The sequence below is a fragment of the Emys orbicularis genome, chromosome 3 (assembly GCF_028017835.1).
Source record: "Emys orbicularis isolate rEmyOrb1 chromosome 3, rEmyOrb1.hap1, whole genome shotgun sequence".
In the NCBI taxonomy this organism is placed as follows: Eukaryota; Metazoa; Chordata; order Testudines; family Emydidae; genus Emys; species Emys orbicularis.
This window is the reverse complement of record NC_088685.1, coordinates 108,110,810-108,130,066: the sequence shown is the minus strand read 5'-3', so window position 1 is coordinate 108,130,066 and position 19,257 is coordinate 108,110,810. Positions and strand designations below refer to the sequence as shown.

Below are 19,257 nucleotides of genomic sequence, written 5' to 3'. Positions count from 1 at the left end.
TTAAGTAGATTTAGGATTTCAAGGGAGTTAGGTACCTAGCCTGCTTTTGTGTTTTAAAAAATTCCACTAGGTGGGACTATCTGTATCTTTAGTTACATAAACACCTTTGAAAATCTGGTCCTAAGAAACTAATCTTTACTACATTTTATTCCTCCTCCGTTTTCACAGCTCTGTTCACTAGCATTTCTAACTAGGAAGGAAGTTTACATGGTTCTCATTTGTGTACGTTCCTGGTACCGTGGTTTTCCAGTAGATACTCAACTGTAACAAGTGTGTACACCTAAAAGAGAAGATGCTAAAGAAGGAAATAAAGCATACAGTTTGAGAAGATCCAGATGGGACTTCCTTTTCGAGATTGACCTCTTTCTGGATTCTGGTTCAGACGAGCAGGGTCCTGCCAAATCACAGATCCGTCGTGGACTACCTAGTATCTAAAAGAAAAGAAAACCCAAGTTACCCAAGGGTTATCTAAACAATATGCAGCTTAAATAAATGAGTTTTTGTTCTATGGAGTAATCTGGATCAAGGGGAAGCTGAGCTACTAACACTGCCAAAGGACAGGTCACATCAAAGGAAAATATATCTTATTTCATTTATTAAGGCTACATTTCTTTCTCTCTTTTCTTTTTAAAAAAAGAGGAAGACCTGGGGAAACCGCATATATTGAACTATGAATCAAATACAGAATGCTTTACAACACTTTAAAAATAAGCGGAAAAATACAAAAGACAAACGCATTTCACTTTGTACTTTTGTACAGACAAAAGAGTAAATGCAGAGAAACTGCATAGGAGACAAATCAAATATTAAGCATAAAGCAAACATCTTTGATAGTATAACAGATCTAGGACCCCACACAGGGAGGGCAAGATGGGGTGGGGGGATCATCTGCTGAGTCACCCAGTTGTTAGGTGCTAGGATCTTGCATAAAAATGCAGAAGAATTTCTGTTGATTCATAGTGGCAGGTAGTGGCTCTTGTTAACTCCAATCAGGAGATAAAAGTGGAGGTAGTGTGCCTCTCTCGGGAGAGGGAACCAAGAGGATGGGATACACGTGTCAGGCATGAAGAACCCTGTTACAGGTTGACTAGGCCCTTTAAGGAGATTTGGTCCATTACCCAAGGTGAATGGCCCAGGACAGGGCTGGTAAAGAATATCTGCCTAGGAAAGGGAGCTAATGAACACCCGGGGAGGTGATTGCCCTCATTTGGTACATCTGGAGAGGGTGTGGTAGGCTGACAGAGGAAATTAAAACAGGGAGTTGAGGGTAGTCAAGGAGAGAAGGAGTAGCTGTCTAGAGCCAGAAATAAGGGGATTTGGGAAAGCTACAGGGATGGATTAGTTCCTGGGAAGGAGCAACACTCGAGGGTGGTGGCCCTGTGAGTCAGTGTCCCGAGAACAGAATGAAGGAACAAGAGGAATGGGAAGAAAGACTGAAGTCATAAGGCCACAGGGGCAAGAGAGTTTTTTATGGTATTCTTTCTGTTTGTCATCCTTCGGTGTAGAGACCGAGACTGAAGAGGACCCCCCACCCCCAACAGGGGCAGAATATGATTGAGTGGAGAATTTGAGAGTTACTAATCAATAGTGGGCATTATTTGGGATTCTAAGGAACCTGGTCAGAGGGCCATGCAAAGGGCCAGAAGGAGGTGTTTGGGGATGGTGGGCCTGTTATAAAACCTTAACAACAATTTGAAGCCCCAGGAAAAGCTTAGGTTGAGGTTTACATTTTGTTATTATTTAAATCACAAAGAAAGGCAAACCCACAGAACGGCAATGAGTTGTGAAGACTAACCTAGTGGCTGTGTATGTCCTGTTTAGAGACTCTTCACTCCTACACAACCTGTTTTTTGCGTGCTTGAGCTATAAAAGTGCCCTCGGGTGAAATGTATTATATTTTTTAACAAGAATGTAGGTTGAGACTGTTGTTATGCAACAAGTGAAGGAGACTGTAAAGTAAAGCGCAATCCCAGCAAAAGGTACTCCATGGAGTCAGCAACAGCTCAAAGGAGCTCCATTGAAGTTTTTTGGTTCTTGGTGGCTCTCCCAGTTATTAGGAAGAGACAGGTACTAGTAATGGGGGATTCGTTCATTAGAAATACAGATACAGTAATTCCTCGCTTAACCTTGTAGTTATGTTCCTGAAATATGCTACTTTAAGCGAAATGATGTTAAGCGAATCCAATTTCCCCATAAGAATTAATGGGGGGAGGTTAGGTTCCAGGGAAAAAATTTTCACCAGACAAAAGACTGTGTGTGTGTGTGTGTGTGTGTGTGTATATATGTGTATATATATATATATATATATATATATATATATATATATATATATATATATATATATATATATATATATGCATGCACAGTATAAGTTTTAAACAATTTAATACTGTACACACCAATGATGATTGTGAAGCTTAGTTGAGGTGGTGGAGTCAGAGGGTGGAAGAGGGTGGGATATTTCCCAGGGAATGCCTTACTGCTAAATGATGAACTAGCACTCAGCTGAGCCCTCAAGGGTTAACACATTATTGTTAATGTAGCCTCATGTGCTACAAGGCAGCATGAATGGAGGGAGGGGAGACAGCATGGCAGAGAGAGACAGAGACACACACTGTGTGTGTGAGAGAGAGAGATGAGCATTGCCCCTTTAAGTACAGTGACCTCACTCTAAGTACATTGCCTTTTTAAGTAGATCAGCAAGTTGAGACAGCAGCTGGTGCCAGCAAACTCTCTCCGTCCTGAGCCCCGTCGTGTCCCCCACCCACCCCTGTGGAGATGGGGTAAAGGAGCGGGAGGGGGACATCCTGACATTAGCACCCCTCTTTCTCCCCCCCTCCCCCCGCACAGCAAGCAGGAGACTCCAAAGCAGAGGGTAGGAACAGCACTTGGCAGTGGCGGGAGGGACAGCAGAATTGCCCGACACTTGATAGCGTGCTGGGCGGCTGCCCCACAGGGAACTTAGGGGAGCAGGGAGCTGATAGGGGGGCTGCTGGTCCACCCTAGTTCCAAGCCCCCACCAGCTAGCTGCAACGGGCTGCTCTTCCTGCAAGCAGTGGACAAAGCAGGCAGCTGCCAAACAACGTTATAAGGGAGCATTGCACAACTTTAAACGAGCATGTTCTCTAATTGATCAGCAACGTAACAACGAAACGTTAACCGGGACGACTTTAAGTGAGGAGTTACTGTAGCTGGCTTTATGATGATCGGGAGAAGGGCATGGTGAATTGCATGCTGGGTGCGATGGTTGGGGATCTCTTGAGACATCTAGTCAGGCTTATGTGCAGTGTTGGGGAGGAGCCCTTGGTCGTGGTACATGTAGGTACCAATGACATAGGGAAAGGTAGGAGAGAGGTCCTGGAGCCCAAATTGAGGCTGCTAGGTAAGAGATTGATGTCCAGGACCGCCATGGTAGCAGTCTCTGAAATGCTTCTTGTTCCATGCACAGGGCCAGTTAGACAGGCAGAACTGCAGGGTCTCAACGTGTGGATGAAATGATGGTGTAGGGAGGAGTGGTTTATGTTTATTAGGAACTGGGGAACCTTTTTGGGAAAGGAGGAGTCTATACAGGAAGGATGGGTTCCACCTAAACCAAAATGGACCTAGACTGATGGCATGTAAAATTAAAAAGGTCATAGAGGAGTTTTTAAGCTAAGGGCTGGGGAAAACTGCCAGGTGCAGAGGAGCGCATGGTCCAGATAGAGACATCCCTTAGGAGAGGACCTATTAATGGGGATTCTCTAGAAAAGAGAAGAGGATAGAAGTTGATAAAGTAGAGGTAGGAACTGAAGAGAACAGTCAAATGAAAAAGAGTCCCATTCAGTTACATCACATAATGGCAGCTAAATAGTGACAAATTTTATAAGTGCTTGTATACAAATGTTAGAAGTCTAAATAGTAAGATGGGTGAACTTAAGTGCTTGGTATTAAATGAGGATCACAAAACCTTGGTGGAACAATGATAATCAATGGGACATGGTAATACCACGATACAAAGTATATAGGAATGACAGAGTAGGTCATGCTGGCTGGCGAGTGGCAATATATGTGAAAGAAAGCATAGAATCAAATATAGTAAAAATCTTAAATGAATCAAACTGTACCATACAATCTCTATGGATAGTATTTCCATGATTGAATAATAAGGATATAGCAGTAGAAATATACTACTGACCACCTGACCAGGATGGTGAAAATGCTCCAGGAGATATGAGAGGATACAAAAATAGAAAACGCAATAATAATGGGGGATTTTCAACCATCCTCATATTGACTGGATACATGTCACCTCAGGACATGATGCAGAGATAAAATTTCTAGACTCTGTAAATGATTGCTTCTTGGGCCTGGTCCCCACTAACCCCCCACTTCGGACTAAGGTACGCAAATTCAGCTATGTTAATAACGTAGCTGAATTCGAAGTACCTTAGTCCGAACTTACCGCGGGTCCAGACGCGGCAGGGAGGCTCCCCCGTCGATGCCGCGTACTCCTCTCGCCGAGCTGGAGTACCGGCATCGACGGCGAGCACTTCCGGGATCGATCCGGGATCGATTTATCGCGTCTAAACCAGACGCGATAATCGATCCCAGAACATCGATTGCCTGCCGCCGGACCCTCCGGTAAGTGTAGACGTACCCTTGGAGCAGCAAGTCCTGGTACCCACAAGGGGAGAGCACTCGGCTAGATGGACCATTGGTCTTACCCAGAATGGCCATTCTTATGTTCCTGTTCTAGTGTCTCTGGTACGGAGATGCTTCCCTGAACAGTTAGAGAAATGACTGGAGCTGGCATGGCTGCTCAAGAAGCTGACAGCTACCTTGTAGCTATCCTACTGCACCTCAAAAACCTGGCACTGAATCAAAAGATATATCCATCTTGGCTTTCTGAACATTACAGTGCCAGGCGAGGAGTGGGAAAAGCTGCCAGAGAACTTGGAAACAGAATAATTTTACTTTCTATCATCCATCAGGACTGTTATGCCTCAGGCACAAGACCTGCTACCAACAGAGTAATACAGCACAAATATTTCCAGCGTTGCCAAGGCAGTTGGTATGATTGAGGCAAATATGATCAGAAAGGGGTATTAAGTGTTGGTCAGACTAAATACATTTAGCAGAGTAGCCTTGACTGTAACAGCTCTGATCAGAAAGGATTATTTTGATATCCATATGGCTATCCCATATACTGGACTTCTACACACACACCTCACTATAATTTACAATTAGCAAGCGTTTACTTCCATTGCATTTTGTTTGAATTCATGTCTCAATTTTCCTACCTCTTTCATGATCTTGATGGCTTCCACTCGGTGCTGGGGTGGGGGATACAGCAGCATACGGTGATAGAGTGACTGGAGCACAGGTTTCATGGATTCTACTGACCCCACCAGTCGAACCAGTTCCGCTGCAATGTAATATATGGTCCGAGCAACGGGGCCACTGAGGGCAGGTGCTGTGGAGGAGCAACCTGACCCTCGGCCATGATCAGAGACCCCTGAGGAGGGCGAATCAGCCTCGAGACAGATGCTACTGTGGGCAGAGGTGATTGTTTTATCATGGATTGGATTTCCCAGGATTACTACAAGGGCTGGACACAATTGCTTCCTGGGGAAAGAGAAAAAGGAACAAGTGGAAATAGGAAAAAAAAAAATCTCCCAGACACAGCTTTACAATAGCCTTTTCAACCCCTACACCTCAACTCTCCTGTATCTCTGGAGCTGTTTTGCGTGCAGGTCTTGTTTTTTTTTCAGGGACCATGTGACAATGAAAGCCAGGGACATACAGACTTTGTAAAGGAGTTTTGAAACCTATCACACTTTACTCACAGACAAAACCTGCATGCGAAACCCTCTGCGTCCTCACCACTCTGAGCCCTTTGGGTTTTGGTCAGTCCTCTCAGGGTCTGATCTCCCCCCCGAAACAGCTGTTAAAAGAGCCTTTCTTTGACAAAATTCTAGTCCCCCTCCATCAGGTGACTCTCCTCTGTGGCTTCAAATCCTGCATCAGGTGATCCATTATTTGGTTACAAGAGAGAGAGCCTCTATCCAGCCCCAACCACCCTAAGAGCACATGGGATTCAAAAACCAGTAGGAGAACACTTCAATCTCCCTGGTCACTCAATTACAGACCTAAAAGTCGAAATATTACAACAAAAAAACTTCAAAAACAGACTCCAATGAGAGACTGCTGAATTGGAATTAATTTGCAAATTGGACACCATTAAATTAGGCTTGAATACAGACTGGGAGTGGATGGGCCATTACACAAAGTAAAACTATTTCCCCATGTTTATTTCCCCCCCCTACAGTTCCTCACATCTTCTTGTCAACTGCTGGAAATGGGCCATTTTGATTACCACTACAAAACGTTTTTTTTTTCTCCCCTGCTGGTAATAGCTCACCTTAACTGATCACTCTCGTTATAGTGTGTATTTGTTTCATGGGTGTGTGTGTGTGTGTGTGTGTGTGTGTGTGTGTGTCTTCCTACTGTATTTTCCACTGCATGCATCCGATGAAGTGGGCTGTAGCCCATGAAAGCTTATGCTCAAATAAATTTGTTAGTCTCTAAGGTGCCACAAGTACTCCTGTTCTTTTTGCGGATACAGACTAACATGGCTGCTACTCTGAAACCTGTCATCCAGGATTGTAACAACTTGGTAAAGACTTTTAGCCCAGGGCCAGCCAAGGCTAGATTCAAACTAGTGACACAGAGCGAAAGCACCTGTATGTATCCCATTGCCATTCAAATCCCTTCTAATGACTTTTTAAAATATGCACGCAGAATTAATAGCTTCAAGCAACATATTTGTGCTACTCTCTTAAATCTCTGATCCACACCTATTACACAATATAGATACAGCACACAATGGGAAGGGCCTATTTGAGGGCCACTTGATGTAATTAGGTGCCACATTACACCATAAGCATGTAAAATACTTTTCAGCACCAGTTACAGTATATTTTTCCGAGACACACTGGCTATTCCCATCCCAACTTTTCTCTGTAAGGACTCACTTCCTTGCAATCCATCACAGCCATTGTACTAAAAGTGCTCCCTTCTAGCCCTCTGTACCAGGTGCGCATAAATACTGTCCATATCTGTAATGGGGAGGATTATCTACCCTCTACTGTCTTCTTTCTCTAGCTGACGGTGTTCATCTAAAAGAAGCTCTGTACTCTTGCTGTCTAATCTTTTCGGCCTGTGGGCCAAAAGTAGCATAAAGGAGCAGAAACCACTAGCAAGCCCCCTGCTGGGGATTCCCCTAGGATGAGAAAGTCCCCTATGGGCATAGAGCTAGCACGGCTGACTCCTATGCCTCTCTTCACCGTCTGGCACAGAGGGCATGTCGGGGGTGCAGAGGGAAGGTGGCTGGAATGAGCTGTACTCTGGCTATTCCCAGCTGGCACATGGTCCCTGACGGACCATACAGCAGCTGGGACAGTTAGAGTAGTCGTCAGCCTGCTTTAACCTGTGATAGGACTGGGGCAGAGAATCAGGAAGCTGTAACCGGTTGTTGGTTCTCAGCTCCTTTTCCCCTCTCCTGTGCTGTGGTGGTTGTGTTTGTATGTGTGCATGCGCACGCTAAGCGCTCTCCTAGGCTTGTACAGCACCAGTAAAGCTCCCACCCTGCTCGTGGCAGGGCTCCAACACTCAAGTGAGCAGGCAATGGAGTAGCCAGAAGTACTCTGTCCTTCCAACCCTGTGATGCAGTAGGTGGTCCTCAGAGTAGCTGCTGAACATTTGCATTGGGGAAGTGACAGCTGCTACTTAGAGCTTCCCCGGCTCTTGCCAGAGCTGTGCCCGGAGCTGCAGGGGAAGTGGTGGAAGGGAGCTGGAACAGCCATGCTCCTACCTTTTCCCCAGAGAGGTGGGCCTGATTCAAACACTTCTATTTAAAAATCACAGGGTGCAGTAGCTCATGGAACACATTTTCAATTCACAATCACGTGCACATTTGCTTCTCAACACAGTCACCCTCAAGGGAGATTTAGAGCCTCACAGGCCACAGGTTGGACATTGCTGCTCTTTGCAGACTTTGGTAGACTTTATGTTAATTACACTTTTCCCTTATTTCTAACACCATTCTTGGGAGCCAGGCATCTAAACACTATAGAGAGGCGTTGCCACAGTCAGAAAGTTGGGTAAGGATTCATTCAGGTGATTTGAGCAGGTGGTACACCATATAGTAAAATAGTTAATGGCTTGAAAATGAAAAAAAGGGGACCTTGTAGTAAGATGAATTAGACAGGGGAATAACTTGATAAAATGGGTCTTGGCGGTATCATCACCAGAGCCTTCAAGAATATACTAGACTCAGATTTTTAAGCCAGAAGGGACAATTAGGATCATCTAATCTTCCCTTCTGTGTAGCACAGGCCAGTAACTCAGGTAGTGATGCAAATGATTATTCCCTATTACATAAGTACCACTCCTGAGCCCAGTCACTTCTGGTTGAATTTAAATAAAATGTGTATGTTGAGTGCAGAGTTCAGTCCTGCACTGTTGCAAAAAGATACACAAAGTGATCAATGAATTCCTTTCAAGGCCTAAATAACTGGGATTCCATGATAATGATGAGATTTACTATAGGGTTTCATATAGCTGGACCCAGTGCTCAGCAACCTGTATTACCCAACAAAGTTTTAATGAAGAGCTTTCCAGTGAGGGCCGGACATGGCTTCTATAATGTCAAATCTGGTGGTGGTGGTGGTGCGGGGGGTTATGTTTGCTCAGGTGAACCCCCACCCCCAAACATTAAATCAGTGGAAATCTAAGCTCCCATTCTCTTCATAGGAAGGTGCAAAACATGTGTACTCACCAAATAAGGTCAGTGAATCCTCTGTGGTTGTGCATGCCGGGAGAGGAACTATTTAGCATTGAGAGAATACATTCCAAGTAGAGAAGCTGCAGTTGCTGATTTTCACTGACAAACAGAAACAAAGAATGTTCAAATATGACTAAAACAAATATTTTTGAAACTTTATCATCATCATCATTATTATTCTGTTTGGAGAACTGCATTAGTTCATCTGCATGTTATCCTGTAATTTATAGCACAGTGTTATTTTGCATCTGCCTGAAAATGGTATGGATTTCAAATGTGTGATCCTCTTTATCGCCCCATTTGCTCTGCACTTAATGACAGTCAGTAAAAGCAGGCAGTAGAGAAAACAGGGTGATTAGCTCGTCCCATTTCACAAGAAATGAGGAATAAATATCCTCTCAAAAAAGAAAAGAAAAAGTAGATAGAAGACAGATGCCGTTATCTAAATTTGACTTAACACAGAAGAAGATGGAATTTTTGCACAAATGAATAGAAACCTCTTCAAACCCCACTAGAGTTGTTACAGACTCTTCATGCAAACTGAGAACACTCAGCAGCTGCCTAACATTCTTATTATTACACAGATATCTTATTTTCTGCCTCTTTCTCTCTCCCTCTCTCTCTTTCTGCTGTCATCCTTTTCTGTTCTTCTGATGACAGAAATCATGGCAAAGAATGCAAAATCAGGAAAGCTAGACTCTGGGGTCAATGTGACTTTTGAGGTCTAATTCTCAAGTTCTCAAACTGTGGGTCAGAACCACAAAGTGGGTTGCGACCCCATTTTAATGGGGTCACCACAGCTGGCATTAGACTTGCTAGGGCCCAGAGCCAAAGCCCGAACCCTACCGTCTGGGGCTGGCTTCGGCTTCAGTCTTGGGCAGCAGGGCTCAGGCTTCAGCCCTGGGTGGCAGGGCTTGGGCTACAGACCCTCCTCCGCCCAGGGCTGAAGTCCTTGGGCTTTGGCTCTCGCCCCCCTGCCCTGGGCAGCGGGGCTCTGGCTTCAGCATTCGTCCCCCCCAGGCTCATATGGGCTCATGCTTCATTCCCCCCTCATGGGGTCTTGTAGTAATTTTTGTTGTCAGAAGGGGGTTGCGATGCAATGAAGTTTGAGAACCCCTGGTCAGTCAGCTACAATCTTAATATCAAGATGAGTCTCAAGAAAAGTATATGGAAGGATCTATAGACACCACAAACAGAACATGTTCTTATGCATATTTTGAGAATTAACTGCAAGGGTAAAGACAATAGATAGGTTTAAAGTTGCTTCACCATGTAAAGATAATTTTTTTCCATTAGGATTAACATTCTGTTTTTCATTCAGCAAGTCAGGGAGGGATCTTTCCATTCCTTTGGGATTATTGTTTTTGATAAGGTGAAGGCTATGAAACCATATTTTCTGAGGTACAACAAAAAGTAGTCAAAGCTATAGAGACATGACTCATCTTGATCCATCATCTTTGCTTTTTTCCTGGTTCTTTTGCTGAATATATTTCTGTGTGGCTTGCCGAATGAATTATCCCTAAGTAGAAAAGACATCTTTCATATGTCTGTTGGCCAACAATTTGAAGCTTGAGGGTGTAAAACTAGATACCTAAATCCATATTATGGATGGTTTGAAAATGACGGCCTACTTTCTTTGCATGTGTTTCATAAAGATATGGACTGGCATATAAGAAATGGGCCATTCCCGCACTACTTCATATGAGAGTCTCATAAATCCTATATATACACATTATATATATATATATATATATACATACACACGGAACATGTTACTTATATGGCATTCATGGATTTTTGATCCACATAGATACCCTTGCCTCTGAATTCTTTCCAAGGTCTATTTACTACAAAAACATCTCTCCACCAGGATGAAGTTGATCTGCAGTAGGCAAATAGCCTATATTGCTGTATACCTCAGTGCTGCCCATCTGCTAATAACCCTGCTAGAGCAGGTTTCATTGTTTCAGGGCCCTGGGAACCATAATGACCAGAATTCATCTCCCTTAACCCCTCTTCCATCACCCATGCCTTACCTCCCTCAGAAGCAAATACCAATATGCTTGAAATTAAGAACAGTGTGTTAAAGTAATCATCAGGCTAGGAGATTAGAGCAGACAGTTTAATAACCCAAAGCCTGGCCTCTGTGACCCAAAGGCTGCACAGGGTGAATCTCTCTGACAGGTTGTTTCTGAGGAGAAACAATCATTGGCTGAAAGGAAGAACAGCTTTCTACTCCCAGCCTTCCACATAATTACTTCAGTAAGTTTTTTAACAAGCCAGCTACATTTGTTTTCCTCCAGAACTAATTAGAATCCTTCATTATGTTTCTCTGTTAATTAAAAGACCCAATTAAGAAAATAGGTGCAGAATTACCAGTTAGTGCTTCTGTGCTACCTGGATATATTACTGCAGTAAATCATGGTTCACTGACCATATTTTTAGGTTCTATTAATCTCTTTTAAGGCATATTGTAGACGAGTACAAAATCTGTTCTAATTCAGTGCAGTCTCCTGGGGAGCTGGGATTGCAGATAAACTTCACAAAGGATCTTTCTTTCCTTTATTTATTTATTTTCAAGTCAACAGTTTTTAGGAGAGCTCCTGTTAAGTAGTTTAGTTTTGGTATTACATCCCCAGTGATTTGAAATGGTTATATTTTGGGGGGCAATGCCTATCAGATGACATTAAAAAAATAATTAGCACACAGACAAACCTCCAGTTTGTTGCAGAGGGTGAAGTGCCTAGGACAACTGAAAACATCATTATTTTTGTGCACACAATTTTGAAGACCTAAATTATTGCCCCCTAAATGTGCATGCAGCCCCCCTCTCCAAATGATTTCCAGAGCATCCAGGGAAATTTTGTGTGCGCTTCCTACTGCTCACACTGATCGATGCCTCTTTGCTCATTAACAAACTTGTCCACTCCAATTTGTGCTTTAATTTTGTACCATGTAAAACAGCTTCTAACAGCTCCTTTTTCCTTTTCACTCAAGCCATAGTCTTTTGTAACCAAGCAGAAGAGTAGGAGCAAGAGAGAGCTTAGTTTTAATGATATGGAGGCGGTGTTGTTAATTAAAAATAACTTTTTTCCCTCCAAATGTCTCTCAAATTTTCACCAAGATTTTAGTTTGTCATATTTATACCTCTGAAATAATTGCCCCATATTGCTTTTATGCTACTTTTTCATTTTGATTAACTTATTTTCTCATAGTTTGGGTTTTTTTCCTCGTTGATTAATTAGTAGAATGTTAGCAGGGCTTGGCTTAAAATACCACAGCTAGGATTTTTTCTTTCAACTTATTTCAGAGTACTTGCAATTAGATTGTAGGCTATTCTGAGGCCACAAAATGTTGCTTTCTACAAACTATTCATATAACGGTACTGAAACATGTGAAACTCTGGAATTTTGCATGTTTGGATACATAAATTGGTTACTACAGGAACCATGTTACCCATGTGCAGGTTTCCATTCTTAGCCCCAATCTCGCAAAGAATTATACATGGGTTTAACTTTATATATTGTGGGTGAAATCCTAACTCCACTGAAGTCAACTGCAATGCTCCCTCTCGCAAAGGGATTACTCACAGTGTGTAAAGTTCAGCACATAAGTAAGTCTTTGCAGGATAAGGGCCTTAGGTTCTGATTTTGTAAACAACTACAGGACTGGCAGAGCCTTGCATCTGTGTGGATCCCACTGAAGTCCAAGGAATTTCGAAATGACATTTTTTGAATAAATCCACAGTCTATCCTGTTCTTAAGTAAGGTTAATATTAGGAAACGGAGAGCAACACATTGCAAATGAAAAGCCTGATCCTGCAAACCTGACTCCTGTAGCTAGTCGATACTCACCTACACAGTCCCACTAGTATCTATGGATTTACTTGCACAAGCCAGGACTACTCATGAGAATAAGAATTGTAGGATCACATCCAGAGGCCTTTTCAGTTAATTCATAATGCATTAAAAATGAAAACTGGCTACATTTAGTCCTCAAGAAATGGTGCAGCATGTGCACTTCTCCGGAGTGCTGGACAGCTCCAGAAGGGCCTGTGTTTCCAGAGCTATATGGCTCTGTGCCACTCTCAAAGCATGGCCACGTGTAATTCACAGAATCTGGCCTTATGGCACTGACTCACTGTGTGACCTTGGGCAAGTCCCTTCTCTGTGTGCTTCAATTTCCCCCTGTGTAAAATAGGGATAATAATGATCGCCTTGGTGATCTGCTTTGAATTCTTTGATTGAAAGGTCACAGGGAGGGTAAATCAGTAATAATTATGTTTTTGATAGTTTATTCAGTCTCTGTTCCATCTAAGGCATGCTCAGGAATCTGGAAAATAGTATTAGAGATATTAAAGAATCAGTGGGCCAGACCCTCAGTTTGTGCAAATCAGCAAAGCTCCATTGACTTCTATAAAAAACATGCTAGTACTATAATAATGATGATAAATAAACCATTTAAACTTGAATATCATCTTTCATGACTTGAATGAAGCTGTGCATTTTAAAACCACCTGAGAATCTGGATCAATATTCAGATGTATAGCATCATGGTATTTTAATGCAATATTATCGTACATATGGTGGTTGTAGTTCACAAGAAAACTTACCATTTGCAAATAACTAGCGTTATCGGAGTAAACTTGTCATTATATTCCCAATATTTAGGTTAGGGAATACCAGTAATACCTTCCAAGAGATCATTGTATTTTAGTCTTGCTATACTATTTGTTGTCTTTCTCCCTCTCTCTTCTGTGGATGTGTTCATTATGCACAGCATAGCAAAAAAGCAAGCATTTTTCTGAAAGGTGTTGTTACTATATAGAATCTATTTACAATAAGGGTTGCTATCACTTACTAGAGTTTCTTTAAAGCGAAACTGTGTATGTGGGTGATAAATCAATTTTTCACCACAATTGTGGGCTAAATTAATACAACATGATCAATCCAACAGAGAGCAAGGTACCTCTGACAAGTAACTTAGTGCAAGAATTGTTTGCCTTGTTATCTTAGAATGAGAACAGTACGGTCATTTATAAGTGACGTTCCACAAGAAAATCTGCAGCAACAAATATGAATTATAGCTAAATAACCCACTTACTTTATGACAGCCTGAAGCTTCTCACAGAGCACAGTGAGGACAGACACAACATCGTCGCAAAGGGACTCTACTGTAGAACCTTCAAAAAGGACAAAGGTCAGTGGCACTATGTATGCTTAGCTGGTTTACCATCACGACTCTCCCCCACATCTTTCAGGGCTCACCCAACTTCCGTGACTTGGGTCTGTAGTTCTCCACTGTGGCCCATGGGCTACCAGAATTCACAAAAAGAATGCTGTGGGAAAGGTATTGGAACAGAAACTGATTCTGCTACAGAATCTCTTTCTGAGGGAGTGATCCACAAAATGAAAAAGTAGTATCAGGATAACACTAATTGCTTAAATGCATTTATGGAAGTTTGGGCCCATTCCTCCAACTCAGACAAGAAGAAAAATAGCAAGTGGCTCCAATACTTCTGCATGGCACCTGACTATAGACAATTCATAAGGATTATTAAAATCTTGGTGGCTTTTCCTATTGTTTGTCTCTGTGCTGCTCCTTCTAACCACCAGAAATCTATGTAGCAACTAAGGCCCCAGTCCTATACATGGAACTGTGTGGGCAGAACGTAATGCCTGTGTGGAGTCTCATTGGAGTCAATGGGCTCCACATGGGGCACAAGGTCCACCCCCACAGATCCAATTGTGGGATCAGGGCCTAATAAAGACAGGGCATAGGAAAAACCTTAGGAAACTAACTGATGCTGTGGCATGATGAAGGTGAGGCATATTAGCACTCCTCCTCTAGCAGAGCTGTCTGTCAGGACCTGCAAAAATATTAAAATTATCCGCTAGTTATATAACAGGGCTGGCCCAACAGGTAAGAAATTGTGTGTGTCTGTCTCCAGACCCCTCCTAATCTCTGAAGAAAAAGTCCTTAGAACACTGTTCCAATTTTGGAAGGGAACCCACTTCACTTTAACCCTGCCCACAACACTGAAGCCCTTAGGTTGCAGAGACAGCATATTGTAATTATTAGTTATTGCTTTCCTGTAGGGAACACCATTCACACGGTGCAGATGAAGGTGTTGCAGACACTTGTCAGTTCTGAAAGTAACCAGAGCCCTTGTACAACGAGTGGGGTGATACCAATAAGGTGCGAGCAGTGGAAAATGAAAGGACTCTGCAGAAGATGTAAACACTATGGCAACTGGGTGTCTTGGCAACAGTGGGTGAATACAAGAAATAATGAAAAAGAAAAGAAAGTCAGATTTTAAAGAGTCACCATAAAATAAAGTGGCATAGATACCTTGGCTCTTGAACTCTTGCATGGCTTCATGGTTTTCAGTTGTCTATTGAGGGAAAAGAAACATTGTAATTAGAACAGGTGGAAGAAAACTGCTCTAGGTATATGCAGCACTTTAAAGTACTCCGTTCCTAATCTGAAAAAGCCCTTAGTGTATGGTCAGAAAAGCAAGTGTAAAAGTCACAACTTCCTCGGGTGTCGGTAATACCTGTTTTTCTTACTTTACTAATTTAGAGGGAGAAATTTTCAAATGTGCCTAAGTCCCATTTTCAAAAGTGATTTAGATTAAGGCACTTAAGTCCCATTGAAAGCCATTGGGACATAGACTGCCAGTTACCTAAGTAACTTTTCAAAATGGGATTTATATTCTTAAGTCACCTCAATGCTCTTGAAAATTTTACACTTTATCACTGTTAACACTACAGAGCCAATACAGCTAGAAATGCCCTCTTAGATCATCTAGTTCATTTCTCTGCCAGTGCAGGACTGTTCCCTGTGGTACATACAGCACACAGAAGAACAAGGTCAATTCTCTTGTCTCTCATGTATCATCAGAAAATTGTCAGGAGCTAAGTGCAGTTTGCAGAATCTCCATTATAGTCAGGATGTACAAGCAGAAGTAAATCAACTCAGTTTTCAGATCCAGATAGAATTTGCAGAGCTGCCAGCTTGGAAAAAAAATCTTTTTACTTATAAACTGGACACACTGTATATGGAGAAAGGATAAGTAACCCTAGAATTACATTTTACAGTTATTTCTCAGATTAATGCTATACTTAAATTCTGGCTATTTAATTTTTAAAAAAAGGATCTCTGTTTTACTGAACCCAGCAGAACTGCTTTAAGATTAAACCTCTACACAACTGACAGATGCAAAATCCGCTAACAAACCAAACAAACACACAAAGGCAAATAATTTTTTCATTAATATGCAAGGAAGTGCTCAGAAGTGCAAGAAGCCAAAGTCATTTCAAATTTGCCCAGAAGTGCTTATAATTCCATCTAGACAATATGTTGGAGTTTAATGCAAACAGCTCTTGTGGATTTTAATAACACAATAAAGGCAATAAAAAAACCCGCAGTCATTTTTTTGACAGTAAGCCAGCAGGTAAAGAGGCCCTCTGGCCCAAATCATTAAATTTGATATACATTCAAAAGGCTTAAATTTTGTAATTAAAAATTACTTAAGTAATACAAATATACTTTCTGTAGCTAAGAATTTATTTGGTACGGGCAACATTTAATATTTAAGAAAGTTTTGGCAAAAGGATTTCAACTGGACTTCACCAGGATAAACACACAAAATAAAAGAACAGAAAAAGGAAGCAAAGTCAAGACAATCTGACATCAGAATGAAGCCTTTCTTGCAAATCAAAACGTAGAGCCTGTCTGCTGGAAGGGAAGAGTTGTTTCTGTTGAAGGATTTGTTAGGCATTCGTTAGCCCCAAAATGAGGCAGTTTTAAACAGGACTGATGCTGGAACGCCAGAAGGCACAGCACCCAGCCACAGAACACTGCATGCAGAGACACAAAAAGCACACAGCCATGGAATACTGAACCATCTGTTGATGCCGGAAGGCTCACCGTATTCTCTTGCTTTTGCCGTAACTGTAAAGTCAAGTCACTCAACATTTGGCTGAGGGTTGCCCGCACAGCGGTGTTAATACTCCGCTGGTGACAGCTAGATACATATGTCTCAATGCAAACCTGGTGAGGAAACAAGATAGCAGCACATAGATATAAACAACAATTTAACTGTAGACCATCTCGGGAGGAAGTGAAGGTCTCTTCATGCAGAAAGTCAGCCAGATTTACTAGTGCATAGTGTTAGAAATTTTTTCAGCCATGCGAATAGCCCCAAAACAATATGGTTTAAAAGCAGCATGCAATTTGTCAGGTTTCTGAAGTGCTGTGCATGTTGAGGTGGCAAGACAAAAATGGCAACCACTCCCCATCCTGTCAAACTATGATGCCCAGGCAGTAGCTTGTGCTTTGGATGTTGCTTTCAAATATTAGCCCTATTGTTTAATTCCAGTGATGTATTCATGACATCAACAGGGACCAAATGAACTTACAGGGACCATTACTCTGGAATTCTGCCCCTAGTACATAAGCAGTATCATCCTCTCATATGAGCTCAAAAAGGTTTTTGTTTCTTTTTAGGTTATTTGCGTCAATTGTTATTTGCGTGGGTTTTTTGTATGAGTAATATGTTGGGGATTTTCAGACAGCTTCTGCTACTAGGATGCAACTAGGCATATTGATTGTTCATTGTAAATCATGGTTTTAATTTATGTTTATTACAGTATCCAATAGCCTTTTAGTGCCCATAAATGGAAATTTTTTTTATCTGTTTAGTTTTATTATAGTGAGAGTGACAGTGACTGCTACAGTTCATGTTGCATCAGAGTTTCCATTCTAACTACATTTTCAATTGCTTGTAACTTTTGCAAACTTTCATCTTTAGGGCTGAATTTTTCCATTCTTAGACTCTGTCCAAAGACAATGTTTTGCAGATAGTATCAAAATGCAATGGAATGCTGAGGATATGGTATTATGCCCACTGCAATGTCCTTTACCAGATTTCTTTTAAAAGGTGTTTATCTCAAGAAGAGTTTGTAATTACTGTGTTGTCATTTTTGATGCAGCAGCCTCTGGTTTGAGATATGAGGTAATTAGTGCCTCCTGTAATCTATATCATTGGATTGGAACCTAACACAAACTTATTAATAAATTGTGATCCAAAGGAGCAACTCCACTCACTTTGGCATATGTTGAACTCTGTGATTCTGTCTATGACTGTGAAGTTATTCATACAAGTTCAGTCAGCCTTTGTGTAAATGGGTTCGTAACACTACCTGTTGTACTCTTCAGGGTGCGGTCATTCAGATGTGTCAGTATTTCTATCATACAGTCATCTTTGAAGGGTTATAACTCCTCTGTAAAGTCATCCTGGCAATGAATACATACATTCTGCATATGCTGTACGTAGAGAGACACAAGGTGTGTGAGGTAACATCTTTTATTGGACCAACTTCTGTTGGTGAGAGAGGCAAGCTATCAAGCTTACACAGAGCTCTTCTTCAGGTCTGGGAAACATACTCAGTGTGTCTCAGCAAAATACAAGATGGAACAGATTGTTTAGCATAAGTAGTTAACATGTATTTCAAGGTGAAGTGGCTTGTTAACACCCCTCTAGTCATAGGGAGAAAAGGAACAACACTGTATATACTGTATGTACGCAGATTAATATACAGCTGGTATATTCGGTACAGACATCTTTTTAAACAAAATTTGAATTTAACTGGTTGTCCTTTTTCAAAGTATAGGAGTATAGATGGAATAAAAACAACGTTTTCTTGTTTTAGATACTTATATTTCCCTAATGAGGAGGAAGTCCGGCTTGTAAGATGAAAATTTAAAGGTGGTTAGCTCATTATGTGGACTAATCAGTGCTGATATGTACACAGTAACAGAATCAAGAGCCTGATCCAATTCCTACTGAAATCAAAAGGGAGCTTTGCCATTAACTGCAGTGGGAGAAGGACAGGGAGTAAAGTTAAAATGGAACTGCTGTCCATGTGCATTACTTTTAATATAACAGAATGGAGAATAAGACCAGATCCCAGAATCCCTTTGAATTTATCATCTCTGCTCCTTTCAGCAGACATATCCAGCAGATGTGAGAGGTGCTAATGCTTTTAGGATTTCTGCCTCATGGCAGAATTTTGGGCACAATAAAGCATGACTAAATTCCTTGGTTAGAAATATAATATGCTTGATTAGTGTAAATTGTGAGAGCCAAAATGCCACACACTGGAATAATCTGAACTATAGCTCTTGCACCATTCTCATCCCAGTCACTCTGTTATGTCCCGGTGTAGCATTATGAGAACACTATATGTAGCATATGATATTTTGTGCCTCTTACGTGACAGAGGCAAGATAAAGACGAAATTAATTTATTTCCTCTCTCAGGTTTGCATGTGTCCCCATCTTAACAATACATTAAAGCCTGATAAAGCTGAAGGCATTTGCATCAGATAATGGACAGATAATCCCCATCTTGGCCTTTGGGGCATCTG

The 19,257-nt window shown here is 41.7% G+C and overlaps 1 protein-coding gene across 1 annotated transcript in view; it reads right to left on the bottom strand.

Moving 5' to 3' along the window:
• Nucleotides 1-19,257, bottom strand: part of ARFGEF3 (ARFGEF family member 3) — a 123,664-nt gene that overhangs the window by 40,997 nt on the left and 63,410 nt on the right. The window contains exons 6-11 of the mRNA XM_065401811.1: nt 16,757-16,879; nt 15,176-15,218; nt 13,928-14,006; nt 8,819-8,923; nt 5,280-5,604; nt 319-431 (exon numbers count right to left, since the gene is read on the bottom strand). Of these exons, the coding sequence (XP_065257883.1) occupies nt 319-431; nt 5,280-5,604; nt 8,819-8,923; nt 13,928-14,006; nt 15,176-15,218; nt 16,757-16,879 (788 nt within the window). The remainder of the gene's footprint in view (nt 1-318; nt 432-5,279; nt 5,605-8,818; nt 8,924-13,927; nt 14,007-15,175; nt 15,219-16,756; nt 16,880-19,257) is intronic.